Raw genomic sequence first — 17857 nt, 5'->3', positions numbered from 1 at the left:
TTAAACCTTTAGTAAAGAAATATATTTTAAAGAGTGTAGTAACGATCGATGAAGGCCTGTTTAAGAAGCTTCAGGTTTGTACGGGTTCCCTCAGCCAGAGTGTAGTACCAGTCTTTCACCTGGTCAGCCACATGAGAAGGAACACGGCCCGTTTTCTGCTCCTCCGTCAATTTTAGCAACGAACAGAACTAAATAAATAGTGTCCAGAACTTAACTGGACTGTCATTCTTTCCAAAAAACGGTTGGAGTGTTATTTTACAGAAGTTGCGGGTTGGAGCTTCTGTCTGTTTGTTATGAGGCCTTGGTGGGATGGATGATGATGTGTTAATTCTGGTTGGGACGAAAGTTACATATGGAGGTGTTTCTGTTCTTGAAAATGCCAGTTCCGGTCGTCTTGAAACTGGGCTGTCTCCTGATTTGGTTCTGGACAGCTGAAATTCGGGTCTTGTGTGATGAGAAACATCGGTATCCTGGTCATGTAGGGGTGTTGTAGCCATGGTTGGTGTTGTAATTTGATTGTGTCGACATGGTTTAATCAGGATTTTGGATTCTCCACGATAATTTTTAGGACCTTTGGTACTCAAGTTAATATCGGACAAAAAATCTTGCTTTCCAAAGCTTTGGATGGGAAGGCTTTGTAAGAATTAGAAACGAAGGCTTCTATACTCGGCGTCACATAAATACTGTTAAAATTTGAATAAAAATATTTTCTACAATTTTATTGACACCTACCGTCGTTTCTCCATAAACATTGAATCGTTACATTCCGGTGAGATTTTAATTCTCGGTCCCAGTATTTACATTGTCAAACATCGGCCATGTTTACAGTGATCGGGTTGCTAGGAGATGTTTACGTTTAAATCGGTTGTCCAAAAACCGAAGAAGCCAGAATGCATTTCGGCGTAAGTTCGGATATCTCTGATTTATTTTACGCGAACAACATACAATACCGAGAAGTTGATCAAGCAGACGCTTGTCACCGGAGTTCGACGGGAACTTGCGTTTGTTGGAGATTAACGTCCGAGCAGCAATATTTCAGCTATATTCAGACGATGAACATGAAATTGATGATAAAATGAACAAGAAATGATGATGAAATGAAAACCGGGATGGGACACAAGGACAATGAGGTCGATAAATTTTGATTGCCACTGGAAATAGGGAGAGGTGGGTAGGGTCGGGAATTTAGCCTCCTGTGGCGGAGCCCTATGGTTCCTACTCCGGGAGATTACCACAGTAGGGTTCTTTAACGTGCGAGGAACGTGGCATCTTTCCCAACACGGTTGGAAGGCGTAAAAGGCGACTAAATAGTGCCCAGAACCCTAGCCGAGGGCTAGGGCGCTCGGCTCATAGAGCAACTGGGTTGTGTGCCCCAGATGGTGGAATGGGATACCCATGGCGTGTTACATGCTGTGGTTGTCAGGCTATAATACGGAAAAACTGACCGCAAACCATAGTGGTGCACTGTGTTGGGAAATATGGTACGTTCCTCGCACGTTAAAGAACCCTACTGTGGTGTTCTCCTGGAGTAGGAACCATAGCGCTCCGCAACAGGAGGCTAAATTGCCCGACCCTACCCACCTCTCCCTATTTCCAGTGGCAATCAAAATTTGTCGACCCATTTTCCTTGTGTCCCATCCCAGTTTTCATTTCATGATCATTTCATGTTCATTTTATCATCAATTTCATGTTCATCGTCTGAATATAGCTGAAATATTGCTGCTCGGACGTTAAACCCCTACAAACAAACTCAAAATTTGTCGACCCTAATATACTTGTGTCCCATCCCTTTTTTCATTTCATGTTCTTATGATTTTATTTGGTGTCACGTCTCCTTGAACGATGATAACACAGCAAATCAACATGATAATATTAATGTTATGTCACATAGTCATAATCATGAGCACATAAACATACATTAACCGGCTGTTGCTCGGATTATTTAATAATTTAACAGTTTCACTATCGATAGATTTCAAGACAATCACCACAGCTTTGCAATCGATACGGTGCATTTTGAAAATGGTGCACAATGATTGATTGTTCGGGTTTAACACCCGAGGAGCAATGTTTCAGCTGTAGTCAGGCGATAAACATAAAATGGGATGGGACACAAGGGTAATAGGGTGGAAAAATTTGGATTGCCATTAGAAATAGGAAGGGGTGGGTAGGGTCGGGCAATTTAACCTTCTGGTAGGGAACCCAAAGGTACCTTCTATCGAATACTACACCAGGGTTCTTTATGAGGAATGTGGCATCTTTTCCTACGCAGTACACCACTATGGTTTGTTTTCAGGATTTCCGCATTATAGCCCGACGACCTGGGACACTAATCAGTTGCTCTGTGGTCCGATTGTCAAAAGAATAGCCCCGAAGCAGCGCTAAGCTTATCGAAAAACCGATTAAATAGTGATCAGAAACCTTGGCAGGGGGCTAGGCGCTCTGCTTTGATTGATTGTTGGATTTAACGCCCAAGCAGCAATATTTCAGTTATATTCTGGCGGTGTTTGTTTGTTTGTTTGTTGGGGTTTAACGTCCGAGCAGCAATATTTCAGCTATATTCAGACGATGAACATGAAATTGATGATAAAATGAACATGAAATGATGGTGAAATGAAAAAGGGATGGGACACAAGGACAATGGGGTCGACAAATTTTGATTGCCAGGGGAAATTGGGAGAGATGGTTAGGGTCGGGGAATTTAGCCTCCTGTGGCGGAGCCCTATGGTTCCTACTCCGGGAGAATACCACAGTAGTGTTCTTTAACGTGCGAGGAACGTGGCATCTTTCTCAACACCGTGTACCACTATGGTTTGCGGTCAGGTTTTCCGAATTATAGCCTGACAACCCCAGCATGTAACACACCAGGGGTACACATCCCAGTTGCTCTTTGGGCAGAGCGCCCTAGCCCCGGCTAAGGTTCTGAGCACTATTTAGTCGCCTTTTACGACAATCTTAGCGCTGCTGCAGGCCTATTCTTTTGACACCCAGACCTGCACGGGGCTTTTCTGGTGGTGAACAGGAAATAGATGATTAAATAAAATTGGAAATGGACACATGGATAATTGGGTCGACAAATTTTGACTGCCAATGGAAATAAAGAGAGGTGGGTAGGGTCCGGCAATTTAGCCTTCTGTGGCGGAGCCCTAAGATTTATACTCTTGGAGAATATCACAGAGTTTTTGTAACGTGCGAGGAACGTGGCATCTTTCCCAACACGGTGTACCACTATGGTTTGCGGTCAGGTTTTCCGTATTATAGCCTGATAACCCCAACATCCCAGTTGGTCTGTGAGCAGAGAGCCTAGCCCCCTGCTAGGTTTCTGAGCTATATTTTGTCGCCTTCTATGACAAACTTAGCGCTGCTGCAGGCCTTTTCCTTTGACACTCGGATCTGCAAGAGACAATTTGGCCTATAGAATGGTTTATTCACTGTTTCCTGCATGTGAAACGGATTAATCGTCATAAACATGTATCAATCACCGGTTCCAACGAAGTCAAAATAGCCTACTAGTCATCGTAGTTACAACCTTGCACCTATTATCTTCGTAGGAGAAGAAAATCACGTTCTTGGAGAAAGATAAGTGAATACAATACACGAAGAACAGGAGTTAACAACTAAGACTTTAAAAGCAGGTTTGACTGACACTCATTTAGTGTATATCTTTTGTTATGCTAGGTTGTGTCCAATTTGAAGATGAAGTATTCAACCCAACGAAACAGAGATCAGAGCGTCTGTAAAGACAAAAATGCTTTCTGAAATGCAGGTTGAAAATATTTTCTATTTTCGTTTTTTTTGGATCTCTCCTTATCAGTCACATAATTTCCACACTTGTCAACACGGCAATGCTTTGTACGACCTGTTAATCTAAACAGAACAACCAAGGTTATTTTTATTGGCCAGAAATTTTACTACGGATTTCATGAAAAATAAGATCTGCAGTAATAAATAAACGTCTGTACCTGTAGAAATTGAATTATTGGGAAAATATATATATCCATGGTGAAAAGGTCCTTTTATTTTTGTATTTTTATTTATTCTTAAAATAGAATAGTATTTGCTAGTTATCGCACAATAAACCAAGAACGCTTGGACCAATTAGAATTAGTTCATTGACTTGATATAGCTGAATATTGCTGCTTGGGCATTCAACACCCGCAATCAATCAATCGTAATAGTTTATCAAACTCAGCAAGGTAAAATAATTGCTACTTTGTACGCTTAAGCCTTATACAATTATTATCGTCACGTGTTTTTCTTCACGCTCATGTATATTTTTATTGAGAATCGGTCGAAAATCTTATTAGCATCTTAGTCAAAAGTGACTTACTCATGGTGTAGCTTGAAATGTATTAGACAAATATTTTATCTGCCGGGGCATCATCAGTATCTCCCGGATACAACGATGTTTCTGGAGTAATCCTACTTTGAGTGATTGGACTGAACAATTGTGTTCATATTGAATGCTGTGTAATAATTTTGTGTAGTTTGAGATACTATATTAATAGAATAAGATAAATCTACCGGTTATATGATAACCAAAAGTGTGTTGTAAAGACTTTGAACTCTACCGGTGCACCTGGTCCATGCTTCCAGCTTTTAGTGCAGTCCGAGTTACTAATTTGATTTTGTTGCTTTGTATGTATGATTTTAGTTACTTTATGTCTGTTGTGATTGTCTGTTTTCCATGTCTGGTCTTTGTCCCTGGATTACATTCTTTTGATTACCGCTATAACCTTGGTTCCCCTGATTACTCTGTAAACAATGTTGCTTTCATAAATAGAAAATAAGCCTTCCGAAATTTACTGAAATATTAAAAAGCAAACAACAGTTTTTCTTTCCAAAAACATGACTGGGCATTTCTAATTGTAGGTTGCTGTGATCAAACATCCATAACTTGTTATGAAGGGTTTAAGCACATTATTCGTGGCGGTATTCCTACGCATTTGCTCACGAACTGTCGAATTCCATTCAGGTAGGTTAAATGAAATACCTTTAATAAACTTAAAACTTTGGATAAATGAAATCATACACGCATTTTATATATAACGTCCAATATGGAATATGCTTGGTCAACATGCTTTGAATTGTCACCCCTCTGTCACCATGTATATAATATTAGTTGATATCCACATTTATGATTTAAGAGAAAGTCTATTAAAAATTAGGCAGTGGGTTGCACATGAATAATTTTGTATTCATTTTTTTTTTACCCATTTAATGTCACGCCCCATGCAGGTCCGGGTGTCAAAAGAATAGACTTGCAGCAGCGCTAACCTTGTCGTAAAAGGCGAATAAATAGTACTCAGAACCCTTGCCGGTGATAGGGCGTTCTGCCCACAAAGCAACTGTGGCATGTTACATGATGGAATTGTAAGGCCATTATACGGAAAACTTGACCGCAAACTATAGTAGAGCAACGTGTTGGGAAAGGTGTCACGTTCCTCGCACGTTAAAGAATCCTTTTTTGGTATTTTTCCGGAGTAGGAACCATTGGGCTGCACCACAGAAGTCTAAATTGCCCGACCTTACCCACCTCTCCATATTTCCAGTGGCGCCCCGTGCAGGTCCGGGTGTTAAAAGAATAGGCCTGCAGCAGCGCTAAGCTTGTCGTATAAGGCGACTAAATAGTGCTCAAAAACCTAGCCGTGGGCTAGGCGCTCTGCCCACAGAGCAACTAAGATGTGTGCCCGAGGTGGTGGAATGGGGTACCCCTGGCGTGTTACATGCTGGGATTGTCAGGCTATAATACGTAAAACCTGACCGCAAACCATAGTGGTGCACCGTGTTGGGAAAGATGCCACGTTCCTCGCACGTTAAAGAACCCTGCTGTGGTATTCGATAGGAGTAGGAACCTTTGCGCTCCGCCACAGGAGGCTAAATTGCCCTACCTTACCCATCCTCCCTTTTTCCAGTGCCAATCAAAATTTGTCGACCCTATTATCCTTGTGACCCATTCTTTTTTTTTCATTTCATGTTCATTGTCTGAATATAGCTGAAATATTGCTGATCGGACGTTAAACCCCAACAAACAAACAAACATATTTCCAGTGGCAATCAAAATTTGTCGACCTCATTGTTCTTGTGTCCCTTCACATTTATTTATTTCAACGTCATTTCATGTTCATCGTCAGAATAAACCTAAATATTGCTGCTCGGGTATTAAACCCCAATAATCAGTAAATATTCCTGAGCATCTTAATGCAGTATTTGTAATTTACTCTACGCATATCTAAACTGTGATGTGTGTCCCAGGTGGTGGAATGGGGTACCCCAGGCGTTTGATATGATGGGGTCGCCAGGCAATAATACGGAAAACCTATCCGCAAACCATAGTGGTTCACGGTGTTAGGAAAAAAGGCTACATTGTTCACATGTTAAAAAGCCTACTGTGGTATTCGATAGGAGTAGGAACATTTGCGCTCCGCCACAGGAGACTAAATTACCCGACTTACCCATCCCTCCATATTTCTTGTGGCAAACTTCTCGACCCTATTGCCTCGTGCAGATCCGGGTGTGAAAAGAATAGGCCTGCAGCAGCTCTAAGCTTACCGTAAAGGGCGACTAAATAGTGCTCAGGCGATGTGTTCCTAAGGTGGTGGAATTGGGTACCCCTGGTGTGTTACATGCTGGGGTTGTCAGGCTATAATACGAAAACCTCACCGCAAACCATAGTGGTGCACCGTTTTGGGATAGAAGCCACGTTCCTCGAACATTGTAGAACCCTGCTGTGATATACGAGTAGGAACCTTTGCGTTCCGCCACAGGAGGCTAAATTGTCCGACCCTTCCCATCCCTCCTGTATTCTGTGGCAATCAAAATTTGTCAATCCTATTATCCTTGTGTCCCATCCCATTTTCCATTTCATTATCATCCATTTCATGTTCATCCGCTGAATATAACTGAAATATTGCTACTCCAGCGTTAAACCTCAACAATCAATCATTAGATTACGGACTTACGAAAGTCATATGATATAGTTTTTGACACGAATGTGGCCCGTGCAAGTCCGGGTGTCAAAGGAATATTTCTGCTCTGGCGTTAAACCTCAATGATCAAGCAATCATGTTCATGTTATCATCAATTTCATGTTCATCGCCTGAATATATCTGAAATATTGCTGCTCGGGCGTTAAACCCCACTAATCGACCAATCATGAGACAAATTTGTTAACTGAAATATTACATGTACTACTTTGCAAACCTTTTGTCTTAGTAAAAGCATATTGACTTGAAATATATTATGTATTATTTTTGTAGCGATATTTTCCTTGATTTGTATCTACATTTCATTTTTAAGGTGCTGGTCTCACTTCTTGTTATCAGTGTAATAATTTTACCAATATTGCGGAATGCAACCACGTGATACGTTGTGCTGAAAATGAGGTGAGTTACATTGTTGTCAGTAGATATCTGTGGACAGTTGCATGTAAACTACGAAGGCTTATGTTCGCGTAAAATTCACGCGAACTTCAAAAGAAATTGACGTGATTTTCATGTGAAATCACTCTACATGAATTTCATTTAATAGTTTATATGGATTTCGTATAAAAGCGTGATTCGCCCGAATTTCACATGAACTCGGTTACAATTTTCATTAGACAAATTTAGGTCAACTTCGTCTAAAAGTGGTGTGAAATAATTAGGTTAGTCAAATCAAGCAATGCACTTTTTTTACTTTTTCACGTAAAATTTACATGAAATTCGTCATGTAAAATAATTTATTTTGTGAAATAATTACTTATTCCGTGCCCCGTGCAGGTCCGGGTGTTAAAACAATAGACCTGCAGCAGCGCTATGCATGTCGTAAAAGGCGACTAAATAGTGCTCAGAACTCTAGCCGGGGGTTAGGCCGCTCTGCCCACAGAGCAACTGGGATGTGTGCCCCAGGTGGTGGAATGGGGTACCCCTGGCGTGTTACATGCTGAGGTTGTCAGGCTATAATACGGAAAACCTGGGAGAATAGCATAGTAGGGTTTTTCTAACGTGCGAGGAACGTGGCATCTTTCCCAACACGATGTACCACTATGGTTTGCGGTCAGGATTTCCCGCCCCGTGCAGGTCCGGGTGTTAAAAGAATAGGCCTGCAACAGCGCTAAGCTTGTCGTAAAAGACGACTAAATAATGCTCAGAACCCTAGCCGGGGGCTAGGCGCTCTGCCCACAGAGCAACTGGGATGTGTGCCCCAGGTGGTGGAATGGGGATGGGTCACAAGGATAATAGGGTCGACAAATTTTGATTACCACTGGGAAAAGGGGGGATGGGTAAGGTAGGGCAATTTGGCCTGCTGTGGCGGAGCGCAAAGGTTCCTACTCCTATCGAATACCACAGCAGTGTTCTTTAACCGTGCGAGGAACGTGGCATCTTTCCCAACACGGTGCATCACTATGGTTTGCGGTCAGGTTTTCCGTATTATAGCCTGACAACCCTAGCATGTAACACGCCAGGGGTACCCCATTCCACCACCTGGGGCACACATCCCAGTTGCTCTGTGGGCAGAGCGCCTAGCCCCGGCTAGGTTTCTGAGCACTATTTTCTCGCCTTATACGACAAGCTTGGCGCTGCTGCAGGCCTATTCTTTTCACACCCGGACCTGCAAGGGGCTCGATCAATCATGTATAACTTACAAAAACAATAGTCAAATCAAGCAACGCACAATTTTACTTATTCGTGCTTTCTGTGTATGTACACCTCAACGACATTTTTTTAAATTCCTTACGTGTACTAGTGTCACTAACAACAACATAGCATTCGTAACAAGTTCATTTTGTTTCATGTAGGAATGCTACACAAGACGAACAACGAAAAGAACGGGTTATGACGTTTACGAATCTGGTTGTATGGCGAAATTTGTAAGCATATTCTAGAATCTCTTTACATATAATAATATTACAAATTTACATTATTGTTTATAAGGGAGACCTAGTGCACCGAGCATTCTTTTCTTTCATCTTTCAAAATCTAACTGACATATGTTTTCTAATATGAGGAAGGTGAAACCTTAAACGCTCCCAATGGAATATATGAACACCAAAGTCTTTTCATAATTGTTGTCAATCCTGTTATTAATAACTTCCAAATTGGTTAAAGATGTCATGATATACAATATTTTATTGTCCTTATGCATTTTCCTATAGTTTTGGCCTGAAACATGTATGAGCCGAAGTGTCAGGAACTGTTGCTTGTCATGGTCCGAAATGTCTTTTGGTCGAGTTGTCCGGTAATGATTAAGTCATTTTCGTAAACATTAGGTCCCGTGCAGGTCCGGGTGTGAAAAGAATAGGTCTGCAGCAGCGCTAAGCTTGTCGTAAAAGGCGAGAAAATAGTGCTCAGAAACCTAGCCGTGGGCTAGGCGCTCTGCCCACAGCGCAACTGGGATGTGTGCCCCATGTGGTGGAATGGGGTACCCCTGGCATGTTACACGCTGGGGTTGTCGGGCTATAATACGAAAAACCTGACCGCAAACCATAGTGGTGCACCGTGTTGAGAAAAATGCCACGTTCCTCGCACGTTAAAAAAACCCTGCTGTGGTATTCGATAGGAGAAGGAACCTTTGCACTCCGCCACAGGAGGCTAAATTGCCCTACCCTACCTATCCCTCTTCTGTTTTCTTGTGGCAATCCAAATTTGTCAACCCTACTATCCTTGTATCCCAACTCTTTTTTTATTTCATCATCATCATTTCATGTTCATTTTATCATCCATTTCATGTTAATCGTCTGAATATGGCTGAAATATTGCTGTTCGGGCTTTAAACGCCATCAACCAATCGTAAACATTTGGGTGCCATGTTTTGACCAACCTTATCATACAAAAAGCTCAGATTCGATTTGTATTTAATCATCGAAGCAAGGTTATATTTCCTAGACTGGTGTGGGCTCCCGAGTTTACATGCACAAAATAGATTTTAATGCTTTTTCTGCCCTTAAGTATGCTGGACCCAGTTGATAATAAAAGCTTTTATGCTCCCTTCGAGAGAGTATTTAGTAATAATGATTGAAAGGATGAAACATAATCCATTTATATTTATACATACATTATTTTCCGAAGGCTTCTTTCAAGGTTAGATACTTGGTGATTGTTTTCCACCAGTCTTTAGAACTTTGCGAAAGATTGAAAATTTCCTACATAATCTATATAAAATGTAGTAAAGTATTGGCTTTAAGGAGGTTGACCTAGGGTAAGGAACATAACTCATGAAATCAGTGATATGTTTGCATCATACACAATTTCACCTATGCCTCTCAAGTTTTCATTTGAAGCAGAATAAAATGAATCTAAGTTAATTAGATGCTTACATAAGATTGATGTAAAATGCTTAATACAAACGTTCCAGTGATTTTTAAGAGTTGTTTCCCTTACCTCCTTAATATGGCTAAATTATATCAAAATCAAATTCGGTGACCAATGTTTTTATATTAAAATTTTTTAGTAAGATGACGTAGAATGCACAAAGAAAACGTATTTACTAGTATTATTAGGTTTGATCTACCCTTAATTCAAATTGAATTGTTATTAAAAAAAAAAGAAACTCGAATCATATTTTCACATCGGGCTGGCCATTTATGTCGCATTGTTTTACCCGAGCAATGGCGACGGGGTAAATAACCTGAATGACAAGCGCGTAATAAATTGGAGTTTCCGTGATTTATTTCGATTCTAATAGAACTTGCTTATTCATATTTTTGAATATACGCAGCCTATGAGTTGCACGAAATGTTGGTCATATGTATATCTTTTTTTACCATGGCTGTGTTTATAGAACTCTGAAGCACGTCATATTAGAATAAGTCTTAATTTATGGTTACATAGGATAATCTGGTACTGTAACGTCAAATACCAAATTAATTAAAAAATTATATATTGTTTTTAATCTTTGTAATGCTGGGATGATATACATATACTGTAGGGCAGTTTACGATTCAGTGAAAGGCGAAGATTTACTTCAAATGTTTGCTTGATTTAACATAAGAGGTACTGGAAATTTTCGCGGTGGACAGAAAACAGCATAAAATAGTACACCCGATTTTTAATACGAAATAACGCATATCATTTTTTAAATCCACGAAAATTGATACCCGCGAATATGCTCACTAACAGAATTTGCGAAACATAATATATTTACAGTAACTTAAGAATTGGACCACTGGACCTTCTATAAGAACAAAATTATTTCTCGTAATGTAGTCATGGTAAGTCAACATTGTTAATAAAATCAAATATTCCAGTAGACACCATATTAATTCATGTGTTCTTCCACACTTTGTTTAGGTTTGTCAGCAGTTAGGAGCTGCTCTAACTGGGAGAAAAATTGAGAATATTAAACGTTCTTCTCCAGACTGTTTCAAGTGTTGTAATGAGCATATGTGTAATAGAAATCATTGCAAAAATCAAGGCAAGTTTTAATTCATGACTTTAAATTTTTGGAAATTTGCGAAAAACAAATAAACTGAACGAATGATACTCAGAAAATTATTAATTCAACGATAGAACAAAACTCATTATTTCTGTAATCTGAAAATCATAAAGGGCATTTTTGTCCATTGTCAAAATCCGCTAAAAATAATGAATTATGCACACATCAATCTCCACCAATTGAGAAGATGGTCTCTTGGAACCACCTTGTCCCTTCGTCTACCATTAAAGTAAGATACTAGTGATAGACGGACGTACTTCCCAGAATTATACACCAACCACAGGCGTGTAATAGAGACCAAGTTATTTTGACTGGAAGGCGTTCTATTTATTTATAAAGTAAACTACACTATCATCAAAAATCCAATCCTAGTGTACAACGGATATCAGTGGTTATTTAGTAAAATTTATATTGTTCATTTTTTCAGCTGTGAGTCCGCGGTATTTAGAGTGCTTTAAATGTGATATTGTAAAGCACCCGGACGATTGTACAACAACCGAGACTTGTGGATTGGATCATGTACGTGTAACCAAACTGCTCTACCCTTTTTTTACTTTTTTACTACCGTGGGTCTATTATTTTTTGTGGGGTACCTAGTTTAAATTCCATGCGAAATGGATCATATCTTTCGTTTTAATTCAGCAGAATAATTTAGTTGGACTGCCGAAGATTGGGAATAGTGTGGTTAGTTGAATCATGCGAATTATTTGAAATATAGCCTTAAAATTCCAGACGAAGTGCCTGAATTGTATATAGATTTATACTCAAGTTGTTACATTCGATAATAATATGATTTTTAATTGCAAAAAGTAGATAACCAATTGATTATTCTATTTATTATATAGATTTCCTTCATTATACATTGCTGTTTTCAATATGAATAAATATTTTTGAAAGGCGGATTGATATTCGTGTTTAGAAGATTTAGCGGGTGAAAGTGCGAGTGAGAAATTACCGAATTTATTTCACAGTGTGAATTATCGATTTTTTATATTAAGAACATTCGGTAAATCACGGCTATCTATGTAATAACTGATTCCATTATTTTGCAACACTTGAAAATCGAGATAGACTTGATCCTATTAGGCCAAAAGAAGAGCCAATTGTAATTACTGTTTTTAGCGCACACGAGTAACGCTTAAAGAAAATACTTCAAACTGATTTTCTCTTCTATCTCATGCATGGAATTTTAGCGATTGCGACCAGGTGTTAAAAACGCATAGATAGACTTATCGTGGCAATTAATGAATTTCATTCAATATGTGAATGTCATGTTTCATGGCCCTATCATTTGAAATGCGGTTTGGAAAATACCGGACTATTTGTAAAATCAGATTAATTGCAGTTTGTATTTATGCAAAATATATTTCTATCTGCTTAGGAATGCAGCACCATAGAAAAACAACATCCATCAGATTTCTCACTGTGGTACGAGCTTGGATGTACACGTAAAGTGGTAGGTCTCTGAACATTTTAGCCCCGTGCAGGTTCAGTTGTTAAAAGAATAGGCCTGCAGCAGCGATAAGCTTGTCGTAAAAGGCGATTAAATAGTGCTCAGAAACCTAGCCGGGGGCTAGGGCGCTCTGCCCACAGAGCAACTGGGATGGGTACCCCTGGCGTGTTACATGCTGGGGTTGTCAGGCTATAATACGGAAAACCTGACCACAAACCATAGTGGTGCCCCGTGTTGGGAAAGTTGCCACGTTCCTGGCACGTTGAAGAACCCTAGTGTGGTATTCTCCCGGAGTAGGAACCATAGGGCTCCGCCTAAGGAGGCTAAATTGCCCGACCCTACCCACCTCTCCCTATTTCCAGTGGCCCCGTGCTGGTCCGGGTGTAAAAAGAATAGGCCTGCAGTAGCGCTAAGCTTATCGTAAAAGGCGACTAAATAGTGCTCAGAACCTTACCCGGGGGCTAGGGCGCTCTGCTAGGCTATGATACGGAAAACCTGACCGCAAACAATAGTGGTGCACCGTGTTGGGAAAGATGCCTCGTTCCTCGCCAGTGGCAACCAAAATTTATCGACCCCATTGTCCTTGTGTCCCATCCCTTTTTCATTTCATCATCATTTCATGTTCATTTTATCATCAATTTCATGTTCATCCTCTGAATATAGCTGAAATATTGCTGCTCGGACGTTAAACCCAAACAAACAAACAATTTCCAGTGGCAATCAAAATTTATCGACCCCATTCTCCTTGTGTCCCATCCCATTTTCATTTCATCATCATTTCATGTTCATTTTATCATCCATTTCATGTTCATCATCTGCATATGGCTGAAATATTGCTGCTCGGACGTTAAAGCCCAACAAACAAACAAAACTGAACCTTTTAGGTGAAAAACAACAATAACATTTAGTTTCAAGGAAATACAAATTGATAGAGTAAAACGCATACGCCGATGCACTAACGTTTATGACGTAGACGGATAAGAGCACAACAGTGGTACGCTTTAGTGGCGTCTAGTGCTGTGCTTTTATTTGTTACTGCACATTTTCATTTTATCATTGGTTTAATTTCTTGCTTTCTCTCTTAAATTTGTTTACATGTAGTTATAAGTCAGATCGTACCGCAATAATCATGAATGGTGTTTAATAGACGTAACATTAAAAGCTTGTTTGTCATATACAGTTACTGCAGACTCGAGTAAGCTGTAAATCCTTTTATCGCAGTACCATACTTTTGATATACCATCGTCTATTTCACAAAATTGATGATTTTCTTTCATTTTTTCCGAATATCAAGTGAAAAGATTAGGACAACAAAGTCATTGCTGCACAAAAATACTTGATTGCCCTACCAGCTTTTTTGAGGTGGTCATTATTAAAAAATATCTTTGATCATATAGGAAGGTAAAATGCATTTACGATGTTTACAAACGTGTTTGTTTCAGGCATGTGATATTTTTCCATTAACTTCAAATAGTTCTTCATTTTGTACCAAATGTTGCAATGAAAGTCGATGTAACAACAAACTTTGTAAAGAAGCAGGTTAGTAAATAAGGAGGTAGACCTTGGGTAAATGACACAAATCTTACAAATCATTGGAACGTTCGTAGTCAGCATTTTACATCAATCTTGTGTAAGCATCAAAGTAACTTGGACTAATTTCCTTTTATTTCAAATAAAAGCTTGGTAGGCTTTGGTGAAATTGAATATGATACAAACACCATTGGTTTCAAGAATTCTATCCCTTACCCTAGGTCTACCTCCTTAAATGAAGGAGTAATGAACAAATGTGAATGTACGGAAGCAGCTGTCTTTATAAGTATTAGACTGGAATGAATCATGCTTTCATTTCAAACACCAACAGAAAAAAATCACTTTTTGTCTCTGACTCTGAAACAATAACAGACCTTTTAATCAAATCAGATGTTAGGCATTTGTTGCACTTTGCAGACGTTATCGTCCTTGATCTGGTTGATGGGACAAAAAAAATAGCATTTTTATTATATATAGACAATTATTTGATAAAGTGTAAACAGAGCTTGTTGACAGTGCATCAAAAGATGTTTTTTAAAAGAAAGACTGGAGTTGATTTGAACTGTTAAGGAGTTTGGGGCAAAAAGGTCACGTATTGGATATTGATCACATTTAATCCTGGATCAAACATTTATGGCAATCAAAGTTCAGTCTTGTGTCAAGCTTGAAATGTGTGTGTATACTTGCCCTATTTGTTCACAGTTTTTTTTCTTTGAAGCATTTTTAGGTAGTTTATAAAATTTTGAAAAAGATTAAATCGTTCATCAGAAAGAACCGTAAACAATACAGAACAAACCAAACAAAATATCGGTGTGTACTCTGAAAAAGGAACAAGTACCTGTACCTTATAAAAGATCATCTACTGTTCTGCTTGAAGTACTGTAGCTATTTAATTTACAGTTTTTTTTTAATATAATGTTAGAATTTTCTGTTGATATTTTATAATCAAACTCCTTCACAGTTTCAGCACTACCGCTTTTACTATCATATCCTCAGAATCAGACTGCACCATTGGGAAGTACTGTCCATTTACATTGTGAAGTTGCTCATATCAGTAATCTTCCGTTTACAGTACAATGGTCTCACGAGAATGTATGTATTTTAATACAAGAATCTTGCAAATTCTGATACACCCCCAAAGAAGGATACACAATTTTATTTTTGTTATTATGTTGTGTATGATGAAATGTATTATTCATTCCAATCCGTCTGTGTTTTTAGGAGATAATCCACATTGAAAACCAAGTTTCTATTGTATTTTAGTGTCATTAAAATAACTATCTTAATTAATTTTAATTCTAAGGTACATTCTATCATCATGTTTATCTCTTAAGAACAAGGGTTATATGAAAAACTACATGTTAATTTCTGTTTACTACAACATTTTACACAAAGTATCAAAAATTAAAATATGCAAGCTTTCAAACCATGATTCACATGTTGCATAATTCTTACCTAGAGTGCTATTAAAGGTTAAAGGCAATTGAGAAAAAAACAGAAACAAAAACAAAAAAGAACACTAATTTGGTGTTTCTAACATAAGCAATGTAAACAAATATGCTCTCCAAAGTGGGGTGTCAATTTGATTTTTAATTTTTTTTATATATTCAAAAGATTCGAATACCATTGTTAGTTTTTATACCCGAATTCGATGTATATAAAATAACTGAAATCTAGTTAGAATGATATATAGCAAGTGTATAAGTGCTCATGTATTGATGTATGAAACTGCACGTTTAAGAATCAAAGCATTCCTTTGCAAGATTTTACGAAGTACGAGTACGAAATGTATTTGCATAGACGTATAATTACACTCTAGCATGTTATACAACCACCCGCTTTCCATAATTATAGTCAAATTAATGATGTTATGAAATACTAACAATTAAAGTAGATTTCTTTCACTTATTTATACATACGTTGTGCAATAATTTATTTAATTATTCTACAGTGAGTCGTCAAATGACATTTCTTTGTTTTACACATTGTTATATTAGAATGTTATTAATCTAGGTTTATCATACTACAACATACCCTCATGTTACATACTCAAATGAACACCAGATGGTTACTATGGTTATAACAAAGGATCACTATGGATACTGGAAGTGTAATGTCAGGAACATTAATGGGGAAGTGTCAGAAACAGCAATCATTACCCCTCCTGTTCCTAGTATGTCACATTTTGTCGAAAAATAGATAACGCAAAAATTTTACCATAGGATGATTTGTAAAAGACAACCACCATGCAGATCTATGATGTAAAAGTATTTCCGCGGTGTATCAATATTTGCTATTTTCGGGAAGAAAAATACCACGAAATTGATGTTTTAGCCTTTTTTAAACCTGCGAAAATTCGTCTAGAATCGATGCTAATTTGGTCGCGCCTTTAGCGGGATTCTAACCCCTATTATCTGACCTCTATGGCAACACCGCCTGCTATATGTCCAACACTCTAGACCACTCAACCAACTAGGCTATAAAAAGATAACTCGTTAAATGAGTGATTCTTCCTCTTAAGTAAATCTAGATTGCGAACATTAGCACTTGACGTAACTGATTATACACATATAGACTAAAATCAAATACAAAAAAAAAAAAAAAAAAAGACTAGGGTCGAAACATAACTATTTTATTCCTATTTTGTAGGTTTTGGGTAATTACTCCTGTCCAGTCACGGACGATTTCTAATGCATAATATAAAGATATTTAGACTTCCATATTGTTCAGATTCATTATTAGCTCAATAGAAACAATCTTTTAGTGCAGGTCAAGGATTTAAATAAAAACATTCTACTTATTTATAAATTGGTTGAAACAACGCGTCTGGTGTTTGTTATGAATCTTGTTCATACTTCAGAGTTAAGTGATTCTTTTTGTTAGATTTTAAGTAGTTTTTGGGGGGTGTTTTTATTGTACAGTTGCTGTTATCTAAGACTAGTTCTCACCCCAGGAATATGAATTTCTTGCCTTTACGTGCTAAATTTTTCATTCTTCGATTCTGTCGAATTGTGTCAATTATAAATTTGCTATTCAGTATCTATATTAAGACACTCGTTCTTTATTGTCTACCGGTATTGCCCCGTTAAGGTCCATGTGTCAAAAGAATAAAACACGAGGAGCGATAAGCTTATTGTAAAAGGTGACTAAATAGCGCTTAGAAATCCGGTCAAGGCTAGACACTCTGACTACGGAGCAACTAGGTTTGTGCTTGAGGTGGTTGAATGGCGTACCACTGTCATGCTACGTGCTGGAGTGAATACGGAAAACATGACCATAAAGGTGAACATAAAAAAACCCTGGATGAACATGAAATGGATGACAAAATGAACATGATTGATTGATTGTTGGGGTTTAACGCCTGAGCAGCAATAGTTAATAGATAATAATCTATATTCAGGCGATGAACATGAAGTGGATGATAAAATGAACATGAAATGATGATTAAATGAAAAATGG

General features: G+C 38.3%; 1 protein-coding gene across 5 annotated transcripts; it reads left to right on the top strand.

Moving 5' to 3' along the window:
* The first annotated feature begins 3472 nt into the window (after positions 1 to 3472).
* Positions 3473 to 17116, top strand: LOC148596972 (uncharacterized). Of its 5 annotated transcripts, none has more exons than XM_088564231.1 (11): positions 3485 to 3631; positions 4873 to 4975; positions 7300 to 7385; positions 8780 to 8851; positions 11271 to 11394; positions 11843 to 11934; positions 12797 to 12871; positions 14311 to 14407; positions 15360 to 15490; positions 16412 to 16571; positions 17048 to 17116. In XM_088564231.1, exons 2-11 carry the CDS (start codon positions 4903 to 4905, stop codon positions 17056 to 17058), a joined length of 921 nt encoding a protein of 306 aa, XP_088420357.1. In that variant the 5' UTR covers positions 3485 to 3631; positions 4873 to 4902; the 3' UTR covers positions 17059 to 17116. The 5 variants fall into 5 exon arrangements, with proteins under 5 accessions (XP_088420360.1, XP_088420359.1, XP_088420357.1 ...); XM_088564230.1 differs by having other exon boundaries at positions 3489 to 3635; XM_088564232.1 differs by lacking the exon at positions 3485 to 3631 and adding an exon at positions 3832 to 3885.
* Positions 17117 to 17857: the final 741 nt, after the last annotated feature.

Source organism: Perna viridis, chromosome 15, assembly GCF_037379345.1.
Source record: "Perna viridis isolate PV_CMFRI_1.1 ecotype Kerala chromosome 15, ASM3737934v1, whole genome shotgun sequence".
Classification (NCBI taxonomy): Eukaryota; Metazoa; Mollusca; class Bivalvia; order Mytilida; family Mytilidae; genus Perna; species Perna viridis.
This window is presented reverse-complemented; position numbering and strand designations above follow the sequence as displayed.